The sequence below is a fragment of the Gossypium arboreum genome, chromosome 11 (genome assembly GCF_025698485.1).
Source record: "Gossypium arboreum isolate Shixiya-1 chromosome 11, ASM2569848v2, whole genome shotgun sequence".
NCBI lineage: Eukaryota > Viridiplantae > Streptophyta > Magnoliopsida > Malvales > Malvaceae > Gossypium > Gossypium arboreum.
Genome location: NC_069080.1, coordinates 10,048,369 through 10,071,191, shown reverse-complemented (window position 1 = coordinate 10,071,191; position 22,823 = coordinate 10,048,369). Strand labels below are relative to the sequence as shown.

General features: G+C 32.7%; 1 protein-coding gene across 3 annotated transcripts; it reads left to right on the top strand.

The window, feature by feature from the left end:
• The first annotated feature begins 1,751 nt into the window (after positions 1–1,751).
• Positions 1,752–8,235, top strand: LOC108473914 (CDPK-related kinase 3). 3 transcript variants are annotated; one of them, XM_017775735.2, is made up of 11 exons: positions 1,752–2,761; positions 3,903–4,033; positions 4,332–4,373; positions 4,624–4,732; positions 4,837–4,915; positions 5,304–5,600; positions 5,795–5,904; positions 6,640–6,747; positions 6,980–7,042; positions 7,418–7,585; positions 7,690–8,235. In XM_017775735.2, the coding sequence occupies exons 1-11, from the start codon at positions 2,207–2,209 to the stop codon at positions 7,825–7,827; spliced, it is 1,800 nt and encodes a 599-aa protein (XP_017631224.1). In that variant the 5' UTR covers positions 1,752–2,206; the 3' UTR covers positions 7,828–8,235. The 3 variants fall into 3 exon arrangements, with proteins under 3 accessions (XP_017631224.1, XP_052877666.1, XP_052877665.1); XM_053021706.1 differs by having other exon boundaries at positions 2,646–2,761; positions 3,890–4,033; XM_053021705.1 differs by lacking the exon at positions 1,752–2,761 and adding an exon at positions 3,663–3,792.
• Positions 8,236–22,823: the final 14,588 nt, after the last annotated feature.

The following is a 22,823-nucleotide window of genomic DNA, read 5'->3' as shown; positions in this document are numbered from 1 at the left end:
TTTTCATATTTAAAGTAAATTATATTATTTAGGATACTTTAATATTTTTTATTTAAAAAGCAATAAAAATATACATATGATTAGATTTGAACCTATATCAATTACATTAGTAAAACCTTAAATATATCATTCAACCAATGCTTTATTTTTAATAAATATATTTACTATATAAATTTAGTTTTCACTTACATCGTAGATGTGCTAAAATCTAATGTAATTTAAATGCCTAATGAAAAATTGTTACTCACTTTTTCTCCAATATTCTCATGGTTATTCAATAAATTTGTTAAACCTAAACCAAATAAATTGAAGTTAATAGATTTTATTCAATAAATTTGTTAAACCTAAACCAAATAAATTGAAGTTAATAGATTTTAGATAAAAGTATGGGGTCTCTTGACTTTACTTCATTAGTACTTCTCGGTATTTGTATGGTAAATTTATTGTATTTTTTAAATTGATCAATTTTAGTCATTAGAAACGTGATTAATTCTCATGATCAAACCTTACAATTAAGAGATGAGGTGAACAACTACCATAACATACCTTATGGTTTATATTGTTCAATTTAATCATTACTAGTTTCAATATATTTTAAATTTTAATGTAAAAAACCTTTACTTAATTCATTGACTAACTTTTTCTTTAAGTAATAAGTAAAAATAGCAAGGTAACATGATAATATATTTACCGCATAAAATTTAAAAATAATAAAAATATTTAATTAAAATTTAAAATTAAAAAATATAAAAATAAAAAAAAACAATCAAATTAAAATTAAAGTGTAAAGATACAATTTGGTTTGGGTTTAAAAGTAGCTTCAATGTGGCATGATTTGGGCACTTTATTGCCCAATTTTACTACAGCCAATTGAAATTCATTCCCATCACATTAAAGCTCTGGTAAAGTTTTACAGCACCTGCTAATGCTCTTTTTCCTGCTTGTATTTCTTCCTCTCACTTTGACGTTTTTGGTTATTTTTAATTTAAACGTATTAAATAATTTTATTAATTTATAGTTAAATTTATATACATTTATTATTTTTAATTATATTGATTTAAAAATTATATTCATTTGCTAATTGAGTGTTAAAGCATATTCTCTTTGTATTAAAGATAAGGTTTAAGGAGAAATTCTAGAGATTGTATAAAAAATAAATATGATAATAATTTATAATAAAATTAATATTAAAAAATTATATTAATTTTACTATAATAATAATTTCATATAACTAAAAATACTTAAATGAAAACATTAAATAGTCTAACCAATTTTTCGGATTAAGTTATAAGAGCAATCATGTAAAAAATTAATGCAACATAATCATCTTGAACTCTTATTACATGTTGCATTTGCATTTATACATATATATTTAATTAATTTTAATAATAATATTATAATAGTTAAATACTTATTTTTAATCTCAAGCATAAATCGAGTGGTAAAAAAAAAAAATTGTCCTCTGACTATCACTGAAATGAAATGTCGCGTATTTCGAACCTTCGACCAGGTCTCTGCCTGTGTTGCGTCAGCTCTGATTCCCTCAAATCCTCTCTTTGGATCAGTTTCCATAATTAACCACGACGCGTATCCTCCCTTGACTAACCACAACAAGCCACCTGGCAATTTATGGCGTTTTAGTCATTTACCTACCCCCGTCATTTCCATTGAAAGTCCGAGAATACCCTTTCTCTTATATTAGAACAAGCATAGAATCCGAACCCTCGTTGTTGTTTTTTGATTAAAGAAAATAATAACATAACGGCAAGAGAAGTAGAAAAGGACAAAATAAAAAGGAAATTATACAAATAAAAGAGAAAAAGTAAAAAGAAATTTCCCACTATTTTAATTTTTTAAAAAAGAAAAAAAAATCGTGATTTCAACTTTCCTTAATAAAAAAAATAAGCAAGATTCTTCAAATCTAACGTCTCAAAATGAATGATGAAAATTTTCCTTTTTATCAATCTTCACTGTAACATTAAATAATAAAATTTCTTTATAATTTTCTTCCTCAGCCCTCCTCTTTCTCTGTGTCTTTGTCTCACTTTTTTTTCCCTGACTCGAATTTCTATTTCATTCTTTTCTTTTATCGTTTTCTCGCCGCACTTCTCTTTCTGTTATCAGATCAGGTAGGGGAGGGAGGAAGATTTCTGGAACCGTCCGATGTTTGGACTTTTGACTTCGTTGTGATCGGGGGTAATTTAGGATGGGGCAGTGTTACGGCAAAGTTAATCAATCGGGAGTTCATGAAGGAACAACGACGACTATGGTGGTTTCAGCGGATCGGGACGAAGCCACCGCACAATCGGCTAATGGCGCCGGTAATGTTCCCTCAGTGAAGAATACTCCAGCTAGGTCTTCGAGCCAGAGTCCATGGCCCAGCCCATACCCGCACGGGGTGTCTGCCAGTCCGCTTCCTCCTGGTGTATCGCCTTCTCCGGCGAGAGATTCAAGGGGTTCGACGCCAAGGAGATTCTTCCGGCGGCCGTTTCCACCCCCTTCTCCGGCGAAACACATAAAGGCCTCACTAGTGAAGCGTCTTGGCGGTAAGCCAAAGGAAGGACCGATCCCCGAGGATCGTGGAACTGAGCCGGAGCAAGCTTTGGATAAAAACTTTGGTTATGGCAAGAATTTTGGAGCTAAGTATGAGCTTGGAAAGGAAGTTGGGAGGGGACATTTTGGTCATACTTGCTCTGCTAGAGGTAAAAAGGGTCAGCTCAAGGATCAACCTGTCGCTGTTAAGATCATCTCAAAAGCTAAGGTACACTGCTCTCTCTCTTGCTCATTTCCCTCCTCTTTTATGTTGTTTATAATGAGTAATTTTGGCTAATTTATTAAGTTCTTTAGATATTTCGATTGTTTTCTCAATGCATTTGGAGGTGTTGTATTGGATTTGTAAGATAGTTTAAGAGAATGGCCTTTAGTTAAGAACTCAAGATGGTATTGTTATGTATTGCGAACATTTGATGGATGTTTCTTTTCTTGATTCAAGTAAACTCGGCCGGAGTAGTTCTTAGTTGAAGAAAATAAGTTACATAAGCTGTACTATTTATAGAATGATCATGATCATTGATATTTGGCAATTATATGAGCTATATAGGACATACGTGAGTTTAAAGGATACCTCTTGCTTTGAATAGCCGTATCTTTTTTGTCGGTTAGGAGGCAACGCGATCGCGATTTCCGACCGAAAGAAGACAAAGGTGCATTTGTCTTTATTCGGTGATCATTTAGGGTGTATAGCAATAATGCAGTGCTACTTGGGATATTTTGTACCTAAAGTCTAAAATGGAAATGCAACTGTAGCCAAATCAAGCACAATAGAATTTGGTTGGAATGCAAATTTTATTTTCTACTTTCTTCAATGAGAGGTTTTTGGTGTAATATCGACATCTTATCCCCTAAATCCTCAGGCCATCTTTCTGCCTACAGAATGGCATTGTTGTTGAGTGAGTGCGGCTGACAACCTTGTTCTACCTTATTTTGTGTCAAAGCAACTCTTTCTAAATTTCTATCTTAGGATCATTCCTGTTTTTCCTTCCTTTCTCATAATTTAAGCAGATAGAGGTCTCTTTTCTGCATTATTCTTGTAGTTAAGTTTCCAATATAGTTCTTTTTTCTCTTTTTGGTTTCCTATTCACTGGTAAGTTCTCTCTCCCCCCCCCCCCCAAAAAAAAAAAAGAAGAAAATAGAAGGTGAACAAGTGTGTTGATTGACCAAAGGCTCAGCCTGGTGGTTCCTCCCCTCCCTTTATTTGGTGGGGTCTTCCGCAGGACAAGGATCAAATCCTAGGTCCCGTATCTCTATGGGGTTATATATACTCTTTTTTTAATCTAGTGAGAAAATAAAAAGTATGAAATGTTGATTGCAACGGCTGCATTTTAACCAGGTTTATTTGACAGATGACAACAGCAATATCGATTGAAGATGTTCGAAGGGAGGTGAAAATATTAAAAGCACTATCAGGACATAAGCATCTAGTCAAGTTTTATGATGCATGTGAGGATGCCAATAATGTGTACATAGTCATGGAGTACGTCTTCTCTTGTTTCTGTTAAAACTTATTGTAGTAAAATGGTTTATCTTCATTAAAGCTATGTCCATGCATTATCCTTTCTACTTGCATATGATTTGATTTTTGGTCTTCTAGTTGGTTCCTTTCCTTCTTTTTTGTAGCTTTACTTTCATAACTTTTTGAACCTTTCTGCATGGTAATAACAGGCCTGATTTGCTCTGTAGAGATTTGAGAACATTCCAACTGTACCATAAAAAATTTGTACTGCATTTTTAAAGTTTTGGTCTGACAGTAGTGGACTTTTGTATCTTTTCAGATTGTGTGAAGGCGGAGAGCTATTAGACAGAATTTTGGCGAGGTAATTTGTTTTCTTATAATGTCCGTGTTTTTAGGCCGTCTTATTTGCCTTTCTGTTTGAATGTCATTATCTTTACAGAAGGCAGAAGGTTAGATAAATAGCATTGTATTTGTTCCCTTTTGATTCATGTTAATGGCTGTTCCTTACTTTTTTCGCCTTAGATTTTTCATGATTATACAGAAGATTGAAGGCCCCTAATGTGATAAGTGTGATACATTGTGAAACTGAAATGAGAAATTTTCTGTTCCAGGGGAGGAAGGTACACCGAAGACGACGCAAAAGCTATAGTTGTACAAATTTTAAGTGTGGTTTCATTTTGTCATCTGCAGGGAGTTGTTCACCGTGACTTAAAGCCAGAGGTTCTCACTTTTGCATTTGATTTTTATGGACTGTGAAACTGACAAGTATATTTTCTGTCAAATTATCACATCTCTAATTCTATTCTTTGTTGCTTGAGCTACAGAACTTCCTTTTCACTTCTGGTGGTGAAGATGCAGACATGAAACTAATTGATTTCGGTCTTTCTGATTTTATAAGACCAGGTCATAGCTGATTATACCTTATTTTTTGGTTGGTTTCTTTGTAGATTAGTAATGTTTGTAGATTTTTATAGGGTAATTAAGTTTAAACCTACAATCCGCAATATTATTGCACCTCTGTTCTGCTGTAAATTGGAGAAGAAATTAAGTTGCTTTCATATGTATAAAACCTTAAACCCTTTAAACCCCAATGAAGCTAAATTGTGTGAGCCTGTTGAGGTATTTTTAAACCCCAATGGATTACTAAGTAGGAAACAGATAAATTTATGTTGGATATCTATCAATTTACTTTTCTCACTTCATATGATGGCCATATATCTTTAGACTGAATCAAACCAAAGCTAATGCTGCTTTCTTTTTTTAACTTTTGATGTTATGAATGTTGTAACAGATGAAAGACTAAATGACATTGTTGGAAGTGCTTATTATGTTGCCCCTGAAGTTCTGCATAGATCTTATAGTCTGGAAGCAGATATATGGAGCATTGGAGTAATCACCTACATCTTGTTATGCGGAAGCCGGCCTTTCTGGGCACGTACTGAATCTGGAATTTTTCGTTCTGTGCTAAGATCCGATCCAAATTTTGATGATTTGCCTTGGCCATCTGTCACTCCAGAGGCCAAAGATTTTGTCAAGAGACTCCTAAACAAGGATTACAGAAAAAGAATGACTGCTGTTCAAGCTCTAAGTAAGTTCACACTTTGTACTTAACTGGTGAACACGTGGACTTTACCCCATTGAAATGATTACTTACCTTTGTCTGACAAGTCACTGTTGGTGGTAGGATTAGCATATTAATTACATATGTCTGAGAAGCCAGTCACTTTTAATGGTAGGATTAGCACAAATCAGATGAAGTAATATGCTTTTATGACATTTCAGCTCATCCTTGGTTGCGGGATGACAGTCGTCCGGTTCCTCTTGATATATTGGTCTATAAGTTAGTCAAGTCATATCTGCATGCAACACCATTCAAACGTGCAGCTCTAAAGGTATGATCTCTCTCTCTCTCTCTCTCTCTATCTCTCTGTCTCTCTTAATTTATGACAGAAATGTGCACGGCAACTTCTTGAACCTTTGCTTTCCTTTTCCTCCTTACTACTGTTTCTCTCTCTCTGAGGGCTTCTTTAAGAACATTTCTTACTCTGGGTTGCCAAAATATTTTCTGACAAATTGCAAAAGTCTTAGTGAAAGCTATGATTGTTATAAAAAATAGCTTAGTTGAATTAATATTTCGACTTTCAGCCATACAATTTAGTAAAAACTTCCAAACACCCTTTTCCACTTTAAACCTGTTGTGAACGCTAGTGGTATGCTTATGAAAGTTCTAAACTATAATTGGTGTTTTCAGGCAAAGGCATTACCTTAATTAACATATGTGCTATATTATACTGGTAACAATTCAGCAGAAGTTAGGTTTTTGGCTTTTATATGTGAAAATTAAAACTCTTCCTTATGTCATGCAAATATTTCATAATTTTGCTGCAATTTTTTACCGCAAAAGAAATTGTGAGAATCTTTTTTCTTGTAGCAATTAATCATGATATCCATATAAATAATGATTGTTTTTGACTGGCTAGAGCTTGTAGAAGTATGTATGTGTATGTTTGTGTGTGTAAAGGTGCATTTTAACTAAAATATTGTATATATTTTAACAATAGTCATGAACATTACTTTTGCTTTCTTTCACTCTCTCACTTGTATTTTCGCAATTGTTACAACTGTAGGCTCTTTCAAAAGCATTGACTGAAGATGAGCTGGTTTATCTCAGAGCACAATTCAGGCTGTTGGAACCGAGTAGAGATGGGAGTGTCTCTCTTGAAAATTTTAAAATGGTTATTTACTGCCTCTGTAATCCTATCAATTCAATTTTAAAACTAAGATGGTTAATGATTTGAAGCTAATCTCTGTTTATTTCTTTGGCTTCACATGTGACTTAATTAGACAGTTATAGGGTATCTAAGTTTTTCTAGAGCCCTTTTCTTTGATCTCTCTGTTTTCCTTTTTTGTTTATTGTTTCATTTAGCTTATAAAAAGTCTATATGATATTAGCATATCATTTTTCAGGCACTTGCTCGAAATGCTACTGAAGCAATGGGTGAATCAAGGGTACCTGACATTCTTAATACTGTAAGGCTCTTAATAGAAGTTCTCCTTGGTTGCAACTTGCATCATGTTTTTGTCTCACGGTTTAGTCCCTTTGGTTAGACATTTTGGCTAAAGAGTCTTCACGTCATGAGGAGAATGATTTTCATTTAAAATTGCTTTATTAATATGAAAAGATGTGAGGAGTTTGGTGACTTTGTATGCTTTTTCTTTCCAAAATATATAAGCATCTTAATCAGCATTCATGGTAGTTAGATTCTTCTATCGCCTTAATTCTGCCTTGTGATGTTTGTGCTTTCTTGGAATACCACAAGACAATCTCCCTGTCTCCTCTGCTTTGGTCTTTTATTGGTCATTTGAATTTCAGTTCCTTATCATATTGTATTGCCGTTTTCTCAGATGGGAACACTTGCATATAGGAAGATGTACTTTGAAGAGTTTTGTGCTGCTGCAATTAGCACACATCAATTGGAAGCAGTTGAAGTCTGGGAGCAGATTGCCTCCACTGCTTTTGAACATTTTGAACAGGAGGGCAATAGAGTAATCTCAATTGAAGAATTGGCACGGGTATGTTGCTTGTTGCTTCCACGCATCTCACTAGCTCAGCTTGGACTAATTATTATTATTATTTTACTACAATGGGGTTGTGATTTCTTTTGATTTGATTGCAGGAGTTGAATGTTGGCCCTTCAGCTTATTCATTCCTCAAAGACTGGATCAGGGTCTCGGATGGAAAGCTAAGCTTGCTTGGATATACCAAAGTTTTACATGGTGTGACGCTTCGTAGCTCAAATACAAGACATCATTAATCTATAGCCGTTGATATATACAGTTCTTAAAATTCATGGCATTTAGAATGACTTGTGATAATTTTTTTTTTCAAAAATTATTTTTGCTTTAGGGGGAAAAAATGTGCATAAGTGAATATTGTTAGTGACATTGTGGAGGAAAAGTTACAGTGAGAAGATTGATTTTGCTCATGTCTCATTTTTTGCTTACCGTGCATGTATGAATGTGGGTCTCGGGCTTCCAGATTTTGAGCTTTGAATTAAGATTACTTAGACTAGAAGATAGACTGTTGTAAGATGTGCGGTGGTTTTGTTCCTATACATTTGCTTGGACTTTTCAGCGGGGAAGGGCTGAGATCTGCGGGTTTTAAGGTTATTTATGCAAGTTCCATTCCAAACGCCTAAGAATTTATGGAAATTCTTTCTAAATTATGCCTCCGATTTTCAAATTGCCTTTGAAAGTACCTTTTCTGGTTTTTCATCATACAAATGGATGACGTTAAATATAACATGTGGCAAAAAAAGGTTTTAATTATTATTGTTTCTTCTTTCTTACGTGTCTTTCTTTCTTTCTTCCTTCCTCTTCTCCCTTGTCCCAAGATTTTCTTTTTCTTTCTTCTTTTCGATTAGCAATTAGGCTGCAAAATGTAATAAAAACAGTTTATTCTCATAACTTTGAAGCAAGTTGATAAAATAAATGTTACTACTGACCAAATATTATGAAATCAGTTCCTGAGTTCAATTTAGCCAGCAAGTGGTGGTTGCTAAAGCATATTGTTTGTCTGTGATACTATCATGAAACTGTGTAGGCTTTAGCCAATTATCCCTATCTCGTTATTGTTGAAGCACTCTCAAGCAATGTTCCAAGAAGTTTCGAATGAAAGTTATGTCTGTTGATCTTGTATTAAGAATATTAGTAACTACGAATTGTGGTTAGTAAATAGACAGTCAGCAAGCAATCAGAGTGCATGAGATGAGAAGAGGTGAGGATGTGAGTTGAATGTTCTGACTTCTTAACCTGTTGGCACATTCTGGGGAAGGAAGAAGACACCAGAGAGGCAGGGAGGGCATGGTTCTTGGCGTGGATGGGCCGCAGCTGAAGAATTAACTTTGTAAGGCTTGCATGTATGTGTCCATTGATACAATACTTTGATATTTTAAATCAAACTTTGATACTTTTTTCTTAATTATTTTTATTTTATAATTACACTAAAATAAAAATAATCCTCAAATTAAGTCATTTAATTAATAGCTTTAAAATTTCTATTTTTTTTCAATTCTTTATGTCCGTTTTATGATTCATGTTTAAGGTAAGTGATAATCCCTCCTAATAATGTCGTCTTTAAGGTTCGAAGCTGCATTTTCATTTTGAGAGTGCAATATGCCTTAAATATATATTTGAGATATATAACCTTCAATTGAAAATTAGACTATAAATATGTATCAAAATATTTCAAAATATCAATAAATTGAAATAGTTTATCAAAATAAAGATGTTCATAGGTCGGTTGAAGCTCATATATAGTATAAAAATCAATATCATATTAACATATATAATTTTCCTAGTAATGTTCATGGGTCAAGTGAAGCTCGTATATGGTATAAAAGTAAATATCATATTAACATACATAGTTTCCCCAACCTAATTTGACCTGAAAAAAGAATCTTAAATGTTGCTTATACTTTACCCATTTTATTTTTAATTTTTACATATAATTTTGTTATTTAATATTTAGTTAAATATATTATACTACTATTATCTAGATTTTTATTAAATTTATGTACATAAATAACATGTTTTTTATACAATGCCTATAACTAGGTATAACCCTTCTCAATATTTAAATAAGCGGATAAAGTGCGCTTGAGCGGATAAAGTGCGCTTGAGCGTATAGCTAGGTATAGCCCTTCTTAATTTTTAAATAAGCGGATAAAATGTACTTGAGCGGGTTTAAACTCACGTTCTCTTACATTATCAACAATACGAAAATCAACCAAACTAAAATTTAATCGACAAATAACATGTTTTTTTTAAAATATTCACATAATATATAAAATAAATGGGCTTGAACTTTAAATATTACAGCCCAAACTTGGTCGACTCATATTTTAAATAGTTGGGCCAAGTTAGCTTGACTCATGTTTTCAATAAATAGGTCGGGTCCAATTGGTTTGGCCTTTGAATATTATAATTCAAGCCTGATTCTAATTTTCTTTATCCAATATTATTTTTTAGGTTAATATTTTTACTTAGACCCTCTTAAATTTTGAGTGGGTGTTCGGATTTTGACGGATAGTTTAATTCTTGAATATGTTTACACAAAAACTAGTAGCAATACCTAAAATAGAAATGTTAAAATATGCTTTTAAGTGCTTATACTTTTGGCTCTTATTCTTAAGAATTTACACTTTCTATTTTTTAGATTTAGAAATACAAGTCTAATTGTTAACTCAGTCAGAATTTCTTTTTGTTAGTAGATAATCATGTAATAAAAAAGAGAAATTATAATAGCAAAATTATACCGGTGTTCCATTTTAATAAATTTGTGAAATAAAAGTAATACTATCAAATTATAAATGGATGATGAAATGGGTTGTTGAAGACATGTATTGCATAAAACAAAAGGGGCTTGTGATGGAAACAAGATACTGCTCCTCCGCTGTCCTTTTCCTGATCCCAGTATAGAGTAAGCATGTTAGGTTCAGCATAGACCGAGCAAGGAAACTAATGGATTCCAACAAATTTCCTAATTTTTCAAAAGCACCCCCATTTTTTTAATTTCAGCTCTGTCAAATTTTATCTTATCCACTATATATTAAGAACAAAAGCAAAGAGGATTGATAGATTACTGGCCTATTAATCATCCATATACTGTTTAAATATTTATTGAGCACCTCTTTGAGATCAGATTTGTACATTATGTTACCATGTCCCTATCCTTCTCCTTGTCCCCAAAATTAACAAGTTGGACGCTCTTAAGTGCTACGTCTATTAACATCACCGCCCAGTACCAGTAATGCCATGAATTTATCAACTCCTCCTCCTCATCATCAATACTTTGAATAGGAATGGCACCAAAGAAGGAAATGTCATCTTCAAATTGATGCTTTATATTCGTTTTTATGCCAATTTATAATTTTGTTTCAAGTACAGGAGGATGGATGCATACTTCATACCCAATTTTTATGTCTAATTACTGAAAATAATATCAAAATGGACTGTAACACTCCCTACCTGTATTCGTCATCGGAACAGAATACGAGGTATTAACGGAGTTACAAATTTATTTATTAGACATTTTATTTCATCTAGCATTCATATTTGGGACCAGTCAAAATCAAACATATTGCCCCCTAAACAAACTTATTTTCCTTGTATCAACGTATCAAAGATAATCACATATTTACATGTCATGATAAATATCATTCTCTTACCATTTCTTCATAAACATAAATCAGTTAATTCATTATATCAATATTTAATGTACCATCAACTCATATTTCCTTATATCACATAATTAGGTTTCACAAACTTATCTCGGCTAAATTGCAAAAATACCAAGATTCGAGGGTATTTTGATAATTTTTATTTTCCTCAAATTTTCAACTAATCTTGATCTAAATTAATAATTTCATTCAATTTATTAATTTAGATAATAAAACAATTCATTTCACTCAATTTGGTCCTTTTTGATATTTTTACAAAATTACCCTTGAAGTTTTACTTTTATTCAATTTAGTCCATGAACCTAAAACATGCAAATTAACTACTTAATGTAACCCATGCTAATTAAATATTCATATATATTTTCCTCCTCCTCCTCTCCATTCCACATCCTTAATGTATATATAATTCCACTATTTTCTCATATGTTCATATCAAGCCGTCCACTTGAGTCATAGTCACTAAATTATTTATATCTTGAGTTACAGAATTATAAAGTAAGAACCGCTTGATGTTTCTAAAACTAGACTCAAATATATTTCTACCATAAAATTTCAAAATTTATAATATAACCAATAAATATAGTAAAATCTTTAAACTTACCCCTATTCTGCTATTTAACAGCTTCGACCTTTCCTTACTAAAAATTAATTATCTTTTATTACAGAATTTGGATGATGTTTCCGTTTATTTCTCTTGAAAATAGACTCATTAAGTATTTAAAAAATAAATTTAAGCTTCTAATTATTTTTATCCAATTTTTATGATTTTCCAAATTCAAAATAGAGGAACCCGAAATTATTTTGACATTGTCTCATAAAATTTATTATATCTCACGATTTACAATTCCATTGCTTACACCGTTTCTTCTATGAAAAACTAGACTCAATAAAATTTAATTTCATATTTTATTCAACCTCTAATTCGATTTTCACAATTTTTGGTGATTTTTCAAAATTTAACTACTGTTGCTGTTTAAAACTATTTTAGTGCAACATATTGATTACCAAGTTTATAACACCCTTATTTCCATTCTCTATAATATTTTCCATCATTTTCTCTTATTTCCCTTCACTAATATATCAAGAAGATAGAATCTTATATAAGAAAACCCTAACTTAACATCATTTTCATGCTTTTGATATTACCTTACATGAGAAACTCTACTTAAAATATATTGAAGTCTTAAAGTTTCTTACCTTGTCCTATTGATTTCAATCTGTAACTTGATTTCTCTCTCTCCTCCAACATCTATTTCTTGAATCCTACTTGATATTGTAACTTCCCTTAGTCTCCTTAACATTTTTCTCTCTTGGTAGCTATGGAAATTCTTTTAATTTCTAGGTGAAAATGGTGAATTTTTGGTAGAAGGACTAAATTGTAAAGAAAGCAAAACTTTCTTTCTTCTATTCTCTTCTAACGTGAAATGCATGGAAAGATAATGGATGATTGGTGTGTGTGTGTGTGTGTTTTTCCACACACATATATATACTAAATAAAATAATAAAATAATTATAAATATCTTATTAAAATATTAATAAAATAATATTTATCTAATTAATTAATTTAAAATATCATCAACATAATCATTACATTCTAGAATTCTCTCTCTTACTAATTGATTATTTTTCCTTTCATAATCTTTTAAAACTCCATCATTGAGTCATCACTTAATTTGGAAAAATTACGATTTAGTCCCTCATAATTCTTCACCTATTCGATTTGGTCCTAATTCATCCATTTTTCTTAATTTCTAGATTATTTCACCCCTAAAATATTTGCACTATTAGTTCTTTAACTTTTTATATTTACACTAATTTTGAGTATTTACTCTTGGGTAATAAAACTTTTCTCATTTTACAATTTAATCCTTTCTTGAATTAATAATGTAATATATCATAATATACTTCCCAATGTTGACATAATAAAACTTCCCTTTTGTCACTTTATTTCATTACTTAACTGTATCAATAATAATATTTTACTTTCTTACTGTAGTAATTTTCGAGTATTACATGGAGAATTACTTGCAAGTTCATAAATATAAGCAATCTCAATTACGGAAATAAAATTATAAAAATAATACAGCTCCTCGGAACCCTAAAATAATTAAATTCTATTGCAAGTACGTTCAATGAGTTCATACTGCATGGCTTTGACCTTGGAATTTTCTTAATATAAATGGTTGCGCATTGAGTCTGTTATTCCCCAACCATATAAACCTTTATAAGCAGAGTCTGAAAAAAAGTTGGAAACTGGACTTTGTTTATGTGTGGTGTTAATGGCGGATATTTTTTCTTTCAAAAACACACCATTATTAAGACATTTTTATGCTCATTATTATCCCTACAACTTAAGAAAGATTCCTTAATATCAAGATGTCATCTAAAATTGATTGGGCAGTTAAAGATTTTACTGAATATTTGATCTTTAGACCATATAAGCGTTGCCGACTGGTTGAAGACGGTGTTTCCGTCCTCCACGTTTTAAGATGAGGAGTTTTGATAATGATAATTAACTACACTCACCTCTGACTTCCTCCTTTTTCATCCAAAGAAAATGTTGTGATATGGAGGAGTTTAATCCCAAAAGCCCAAACAAGGGATTGAGTTTGAAACCACCCTCCATTGCTGCTTCTCGTGTCCCAAATATAATATATCCACATCATCTAATGATAAAATATCTGATAGGTGATTAAAATAATTCGAGAATTTTCATGAATCATCAATATATTTGTAAATTTGTGTCCTACACAAAATATTTGGTATATTATTTAATGAGGTTTTATACAGGTTAGAGTGACAGACAAATATCATATAGAGTATAATAAAAGATTAAAAGAAATAAGTCACATGACAATTTTTAAGTTGAAATTAAAAAAAATATTTTTAGTATATAAAATATAAACCCATTTATATATTTTTGTAGGGTAAATATTTGGTGAGAGGTTTTAGGTTCGGATATAATAAAATTTTAAAAGAATAAATATTTAAAAAATTGCTTGCTTAATAAAAAGTACAATTTTAGTGTTAAAAATTTATATAAGTTATATGGGAAGAATTTGATAAATAGATTTTGCTTTTAGGGTTCTGGTGCTGAGCACCCCAATTTTTTATTACTTAAAATTGCAAGCAATAAGAAGCAGTTAACATTTGTAATTTCGACTTGTAGTATCAAAGTTTAAACTTACCTTTTTCTCCATGTATTTTCAGAAATTTTCTTGCGCGCATGATAAATACTGTATTAGAAAGAAAGGAAACGGGACTTAATTATAAATTGCATAAACATCATTGACGTGCAGTTTTAGTAAACCAAATTAATTCCACTTCATATGCATGTTTGTATTTTCCGGAGAAATCAATGCTGAATCTTTGTTTCTCCCTTGGATTTTTAGGAAGTGGATGACTAAATTAAGCATTTGTGTGATTTGATAATTCACAACATTGACGAAAAATGTATCATCAAGCAAGATTTGTGTGCAGATGGTTGAAAGCAGTTGTAGAAATCTGAGCTCTGCTAATTTTTATCATTCAAACCTAGCCCCAAATCAGGAGGTAACCATGTTTTATTTAAGTAAACAGATTACTCACATTAAGATTGCAGAAATGCAACTTATATCGGTTCCTATCATCACATCACATATGAAAACGGATGAGCAAATACCCAGAGTCGATACTGTAATGCATTTCGATCACACACCAAGACTAGAGGGAAAAAGCCAATTTTCAACATGGTACCCGCTGTATTGCAAGTAATGAGCAAGCCATTTTGAAGTCTTGGTCATGCTTATAAGCAAAAACCGACCAATCATTACAATGCACATGCAAGTAATACAAAGTATATATGGTTTTTTTTATTGCTAACCAGAAAAAAGATATTATAATGGTAATAAACATGATACAATCTCAAATACTTCAGGTGATAAACATCCTTGAAATGTACTTCGCTAATCTTTCAACTTCGCTTGTTAACTTAATATGATGATTGATCAATACTTTCGGCAATGTAGGGATGCTGAGAAGGACAAAGAGAGCCAAGGATTTAGATGATAAATGCTTGTGCCGTGTGACAAGCTACCGGGATACGGGTTAAGTATGGCCAACAGAGCTAGAAACAGAAGAAAAAGAAACCCCTTTTTCCCTGCTACTTTTTCTAATCAACGGTTCCTTCGTTTGTTATGCTTCTCAGCATCCATGAATAAAGCTAATAGCAAATTATGCACAAAGTTTGATGGGAAAGGTAAACAATAGAAAATATTTTAAACCTCGTTTTAATCACTATTCCAGAATGCGTACGGACGAAGAAGCACGAAAATAGGGAAAAATTCCCTTCATTCAACTGGTTGTGCTCCTTAACTAAAGCTCAACAAAAACTAAAAAATTAAGCGTGCATCTGAATCCATGGAGGGGAAATTTGTGCATCTTTAAAAAATGAAAGCATTTGATGGAACAATTAAGGGAGTCATTTTACTAAATTTGAACATTCAATAGTGACATCTTGTTGATCAAATTTAGGGTTTTAGATGTCATGAGTGACAAAACCATGGCATTAGGGGGTTCGCCTTTAATCATATATTTCATATCTGTCTGTGTCAACACTTGCATTGGCATAGCTCTTACTTCTTGCAAAATCTGTCATTGTCCTATGCCGACTCTACAAGACTTGTAATAATTACAATGAAAGATCTATTAATCATTCAAATAAAGCAAGCAAGCTATCTATAGAGAAAATAAAATAGAACAAATATAACTAAGGTAATCGACATTATTACTCTGCATCATACCAAATTCAAGATTTAATGCGTTTCCATCCATCCCCATGCAAAGCAGGTAACAGATAATACTGATCTTGTTAGTGTAAGATGAATGAAGATAAAGAGCCCATGTACATAGGAGTGGAAAAAGTAAGCTGGTTGCATCATGGCAATTTCAAACTGTTAAAGAAAGGGCAACTCCTTTTCCGTTTAACTTTGGCGCTTTACCAAGGCCAAGCTCTCCACCATGAAACCCTAGAGAGAAATGGAAAAAAAATGAGTTAGAAAGCAATAGATTTAAAAAGAAAAGAGAGAATGCATTATATACAACAACTCAAAGCCATATCTGAAAACAGCTGAAATAGACAGATCAGACAGTGGAAGGCATCATGGGATGTATCTGCCAAAATGGTGAACTTGAAAGGAGTGTTGGGAGTTGAGACTGACAAAATAACACATAGAATTGCAGAAATATGAACCAAAAAAAAAAAAGTAATGATGAAACCTTTTTTTCTAGATGATGAAAATAATACCGGTCAAGAAAACCCTTCATCATTACCCCACAGTTTGCACATTAACAAATAACTCCTAAAGGAGGAAAGAAAGAACACCCAGAATAATCATAACCAAACCTTTACATGCTGCTATCGATGATCTAAGATATATACCCTTTACTGCACGGCTCGATATGGGAGCAATAATTGGGAGGAATGAAGCCTGGTCCGACAACACTGGCACAAGCTCAAACCATTTAACAACCAAGTGACGAACAGCTTCCGTAGAGGCAAAATGGAAATGGAACTGGTGTCCTCGGGCCAGACAACGTTCCCCTCAAAAGAGTAGCTCCTTTAGGACATCCCAATTAAAACCATCTTCAAAAGAGACTTCTCTTTGAATTATTGATTGTAACTATCTGCTTGTCTTCCAGGGGTTAATAATACAATTGTCTTATCTCTTCCCCCCACCCCCCAAGAGTCTTGCCTGTTTTCAAGGGGGACTGAGATAGATAGAAAGAGAGAGAGCGAACGAGGATTGATAGATGGGAGAGTGATGAAGTGGGGCGGTAATGATATAATGAAGAGAATGATACGGGTGAAGCTGTGAGGGGGTGTATATGATGAGTAAAAAGGAGTGGGAAACCAACAGTAAAATAGGCAAAACATAGCTGATCACTCTACTCTACAAGCTATTTCCTTAGTTACAGAAATGACCACGACCAATTGCACTCTAATCTTTCTCTTTTATTACTCTCAACACTGTACTTTTTTTTTCTCTCTGTACTTTGGGTGTTTTGAACTTTTACCTATTATCAGAAAACCATGTCTGAAATCTCCTTTATGAAGTATGGATTCCCTACATGATTACGATGTTAAACTCCTCGTATACATTCAAAGTTCACCGGTTTAAATGACTCCATTGGAGTAAAACATACCATTAAGCTTAGGCATAAGATGATTGATGGTGTCACCAAACATGATTAAAACACTACCCCAAATTAGGAGTATATGCATATTTGAAGGAAGAATTAGGGATATAAGCCCAAATTTTAATTATTTAGAGGGATGTTTTTTTGAAAAAGTGATTTTTGAAAAACATTTTTTATAAAATATGTTTTTCTTTAATACATTAGTTTCTTTAGTTAATGGTCAAATGTTAGTGTGTTCTTCTTTCGTCTTAAGTTTGATTCATTTGCTATAAGTTCATTTGAATTTTTATTTCATGTTTTTCAAATTTTTAAAATTTTTAATCAATTTTTAATTAATAAACATATTGTTTTCAAGTTTTTGTTTTATTTTTAATTCATCTTTTAATTAATAACTCTTTTATTTATATAAATAAAATAATAAATATGTAATTATACAATGGAAAAATATATATTTAATATTTATCATTATGTTAAATATATTTTATTTTAAAAACATCAACTAATTTTTTGATATATTTTTCTTTATTTATAATTTTTATCATCAAATATTTATTTTCTCCATCTACATTATGGGTATGGTTATTTCTAATAATAATATTATTTTTATACGTAATTATAAAAATATCATGATTTTTAGTAAATATAATTTTATATGTGAAATATTTATTTTTCAATCCAAATCATAAGTGTGGTAAATTTAGTATTATATATTTTTGTATGCGTATTTGAAATATTTCACATATAAAAATAATGATATTCGAGAAATAATTAATTAAAATATTTCATATATAAAATAATAATGATATTTGAAATAATAATTTGATTTAATAATATTAAAATTTACCATACTTACAAGTGGAAAGAAAATAAATATTTAACATGTAAATATTATAAAGGCCCAATTTCGCCCGGGCCCATACAGTCCAAAAAAAGAGTCCATGTTTTACAATCCAAAAAAAAGGGCCTACTACCCAATTATAAGCCCAAAGTCAACTAAACCCAAACCCCAACTAACCCTAAGCCCAAAAAGGCCCAAGACATAAAACTTTTCAGCAAAAAACCCTAACCCCTTAATGCTTGCGTCGCAACAGCCAATGCTCCACCAACAGCCTCTGCGTAAGGTCTCCTTGCGCCACTGCCACGACCACCTCGCCACGTCTGCACGCCCGCATGCCTCTACGTCGCCTTGTACCTGCAATAGGGGTGAGAAAATAGCAACAGAAACAGATTGTATTCGGCTATAAAAGCCCTCAAATTTTCATTGTTGAAAAACGTATTTTTTTTTTTACGAATACACACACGAATATCAATCGAAGAAACAAATAGAAATTTCAGGAGGTGATTTCTCTAAAATTTCTAGCTTTTAATCTTGGGTTCTTTTTCATTTTCATTCTTTTTATATACAAAAGCATAAAAAGAAAAAGAAATTGACCTAAATCGGTCGATTCATTCGTTGTTGGGGAAGGCCACGCCGAAAAAGGAGAAGAAACTAGGCATTTCTTTGTTGTTCTGCCAGATTTGGCCGGGTTTTTCAAGGTTTTAGCCTCAGACCCTTGTTCTATGCGTGAAGGGATTTGAAAAGGGGGTTATTTTTTAAACTCCGGCCACCGTGTACGGTGGTCGATGGGTCAGGCCCTGCATGTAAGTTCAAATTTCAGCCTGGGGGACTAGAGAGAAAAGAAGAGCCTTTGTTTTGTTTTGTTTTTTTTTGAGAAACCAAATGGAAATGAATTTTTTTAAAAAAAAATTGACTTTTATAAAGCTTAGAAACGGTGTCGTTTTAGGCCTTACATTTAAGTGCTGAAAAGGCGTCGTTTAGCCATGGTCCGATCCGACCTACCCAACCTGCTAAGGGATCCGCGTGTTTTTGCTTTCATGGGCTATTTGCGCAATAAGCCCTTCCGCAATTTCACTTATTTTTAATTAAATCCTATTCATTCTTTTTCTCTTTTAATTCTCCCCTTGTAGCACCCCAAACCCGGCCCAGAAGTTATGGCCGGATCTGGCATGCCACATCAAAAACGTAAAAAAAAAATTTCCATTCTAAGTCCAGAAAATCGTACTTGATATTCAAAAGATTAATTCATTAAGGGTTAATGTGAATGGAAGCTGTGCACCAAGTAGGAAACCGGAAAAGAGGTGGTGAGTCTATCGGACTGCTTAAGTACCAAGCTCCCTTCGGATCCAATCCTAGACATGCATACCGCCATTGCCGCACCTTAACGTCATGGATATTTCTAGGAAACCGATTCGATTAAGTTATTTTAGGAAAAGTGATTAATTTTGGAAAATACTTTTATTGCGAAGCTTTGCTTGTTGTCGTGTTATTTTGAAATCAATCTGTTGTTTTTGAAAACGCTACTAAAGCTATTCAATTTCAACAGTTAAAATAAGTATTACCTATTTTAGTAATACATATTAAAACCATCAAAAATAAATAAGCGGCCTTATTACATTTAAAAGCCCAAAACCTCAAACGTAATTAAAAGGATGTCCAGTTCACGGAAGAAAATCAAACTTTCGAACGGTGGCCACTCAAATTCCTCACGACTCCAAGCCCACTATGGTTGGGGATTTCTGCGTGGATGAAAATAAAAGGGTGAGTTTGGGGAAACTCAATGTGTAAGGAAAACCCATTCAAAGCCCAAGTCACTCAAGCCTATTGGGCCTAAGCCCATTCAGTAATAAAGTGATATTGGGCCGAGCCCTTTTCAGATTATAATAAACCGGGCCTTAGCCCTTATTCAGATAACAAGATGACCCATAGGCCCATTTCAAAATACATGCAACATCAAGAAACATATGTAAGCCCATTTGGGGAGACTACTCAACCCACCAACCACTACACTCCACCGCACCACCCATACACTCCATGTGGGAATAGCTCAACCCACCCAAATTTAACACTCCACAGATTCTTGACCTTGCTTTGCTCGATTATCAATAAATTGAGGCAAAGCCTCCAAGACGTGGACAAGTCACTTTCAAGATTCCTCGTCAATATCCCATCCCATGCATCGATAATAACAACATGGCATGCAATAAATAACAACAGTCAAACATGCATTTAGATCAATTTAACCCTAGGGGTATTTCGGTAATTTTGCACCTAGGGGTATAACAGTAATTTTCCATACATAGGGGTATTATAGTAATTTAGCTGCTTTTAGGGTTTTTCATGCATATTCTTACTTTTCACGTACTAACAGAATCGCGTACCGAGGGTTCTTACCGAATTGGGCCCGTTGGCCCATTATTCCAATTTTGGCCTATTAAGCCCAAAAATATCGAGGGCACAAAAATCATGCACTTTGCAGTCCAAACATTGCAGCTTACCAAAAACATTAATCGATTTACCTCACGAGCATTCGCACACTCGTAAATCTACAAAATACCGATTTTTGGCATTTCGGCATTTCGGCTTTTACCGATCTAGACTAAGAAAGAGGGTGTTAGTTACACACCTATTTGCGACGATATGCTGACGAAATCCACACACGAACTGCCTACAATTGGATTACTAACACGTTAATCTAACTATTCAAATACAAACTACGATTAACCCCTTACAATATTCGCCAACCACACCTACAGATCATAGTAAGTTTATAAGAAATCAATAAGCAACTCATTAACAAATTTTTGTCAATGTTTACCACATAATCATAATTTCATTGCAAGTCGTCTTCCCGAGCAACATCCATTGAATCATTTATAACTGAGCTACGAAACTCCAAATCAAGTGCCGTTAATTTTCCCTGAAAATAGACTCATTATCTTCTATCCATAAAATTTTCATAATTTTTGGTTTGGCCAATCAATACCAGATTTTTCTTAAAGTTTCTCATGTTTCACTGTTTGACTAATCTGACCACTCTTCATTATGAATCAAATTTCTCATTGCACAGAATTCAAAATATGTTCTTGTTTATTTCATTAGAAACTAGACTCAATAAGCTTTAATTACATAATTTATTTAGCTTCTAATTCATCTCCCACAATTTATGGTGATTTTTCAAAGTCACGTTACTGCTGCTGTCCCAAGCAGATTTATTACCAAATCACTCTTTCATACACCTATCTTGCATGCATGTTATTTAAACATGTATATCACCAATCAATCATCACATATCTATGATTTTACTTAAGTATAATCTCCATTTCATCATTTTAAAGCACAACATGTTAGCCGATTTTTCCCTTTAGCATCTAAGGCACATGCATGATCATTTCTTTGGCTCAACTTCACCTATCTTCCATTTTTCATCAAAAGAACATGAAACAACAACCAAAAACTAAAATATACTTCATGAGTTAGGGTAGAATCAAGAAGAACTCATGAACATCAAGATAGAAGCAAAGTACCAAGAACTTACCTTCAATTTTTCCCCCTCCTAGTGACCGAATATTCAAGGGTTTCCTCCCCTATTTGCTCTCTCTCTCTCTCTAATTCAGCTATGAAGAACAAAGAATGAACAACAACCTTCCTTTACTTCCTTTTATTATTCTTATCACTCAACATTTTATGACACATAAATGATATACTAATATTTGTGCCATACTCATGCCATAATTCCAATAAAAATATGCCCATAATGCTTATCATGCCCATCATCCATTAACTATTAAAATGTTAATGCCCATCATTCATTAACTATTAAAATGCTAATGCCCATCATCCATTAACTATTAAAATGCTAAAATGCATACATTATCAACTATCCATCACCTTGGCTGGCCACTACATTAAAAGTGGGGAATTTGACATGCAAATCCTCCTATTTTGCACTACTATTTATTTGGCCACTACAAATTAGCCTATAGCATTTTCAAACATTTTCACATAGGTCCTATTTCATAATTTCACTCCATTTTTTCTTATGGAACAAAAATTAACTAAAATTAGCGGGTTCCATCTTAAGCTTGGGCCTTCTAGAGGCCCACTAACATAATTAAACCTATGCCAACATTCATAGAATTCGCGAAAATTGGGGCGTTACACCCCCAAAACATTTGCGCTCGTTTCATTTCGATCCATATGAAAACGCTGCATTTAGGGAGGCTTGGGAATATTGCGCATATAGCCCTCCCTTGTTATTCACGTGTTCGGATAGGTCCTCCCTTTTCCTTTTATTTGTAATTTGCCCCAAAATCCCTGTTTTACAATTCAATTTAATCTTTTCTGTATTATTTTTGTTATTCTTTTTTATTAAAATAATTATTTTAATATTATTATCATTATTATACTTCATTTTTTATTTGTTTTATTACCGGATGACTGAATTAATTATTTTTGTAATATTATTATTATTTTTCTTATTTACTTACCTAAAATTATATATATATATATATATCTCATTTTATCATTTATGTACATCTTTGGTATAATTTAA

Excerpts from the sequence above, each read along its gene's own strand:
- LOC108473914 (XM_017775735.2), top strand. The coding sequence starts at position 2,207 with ATGGGGCAGTGTTACGGCAAAGTTAATCAATCGGGAGTTCATGAAGGA. Across the intron at positions 5,601-5,794 it reads GACTGCTGTTCAAGCTCTAA|CTCATCCTTGGTTGCGGGAT; the intron begins GTAAGTTCACAC and ends ATGACATTTCAG. Across the intron at positions 7,043-7,417 it reads TACCTGACATTCTTAATACT|ATGGGAACACTTGCATATAG; the intron begins GTAAGGCTCTTA and ends CCGTTTTCTCAG.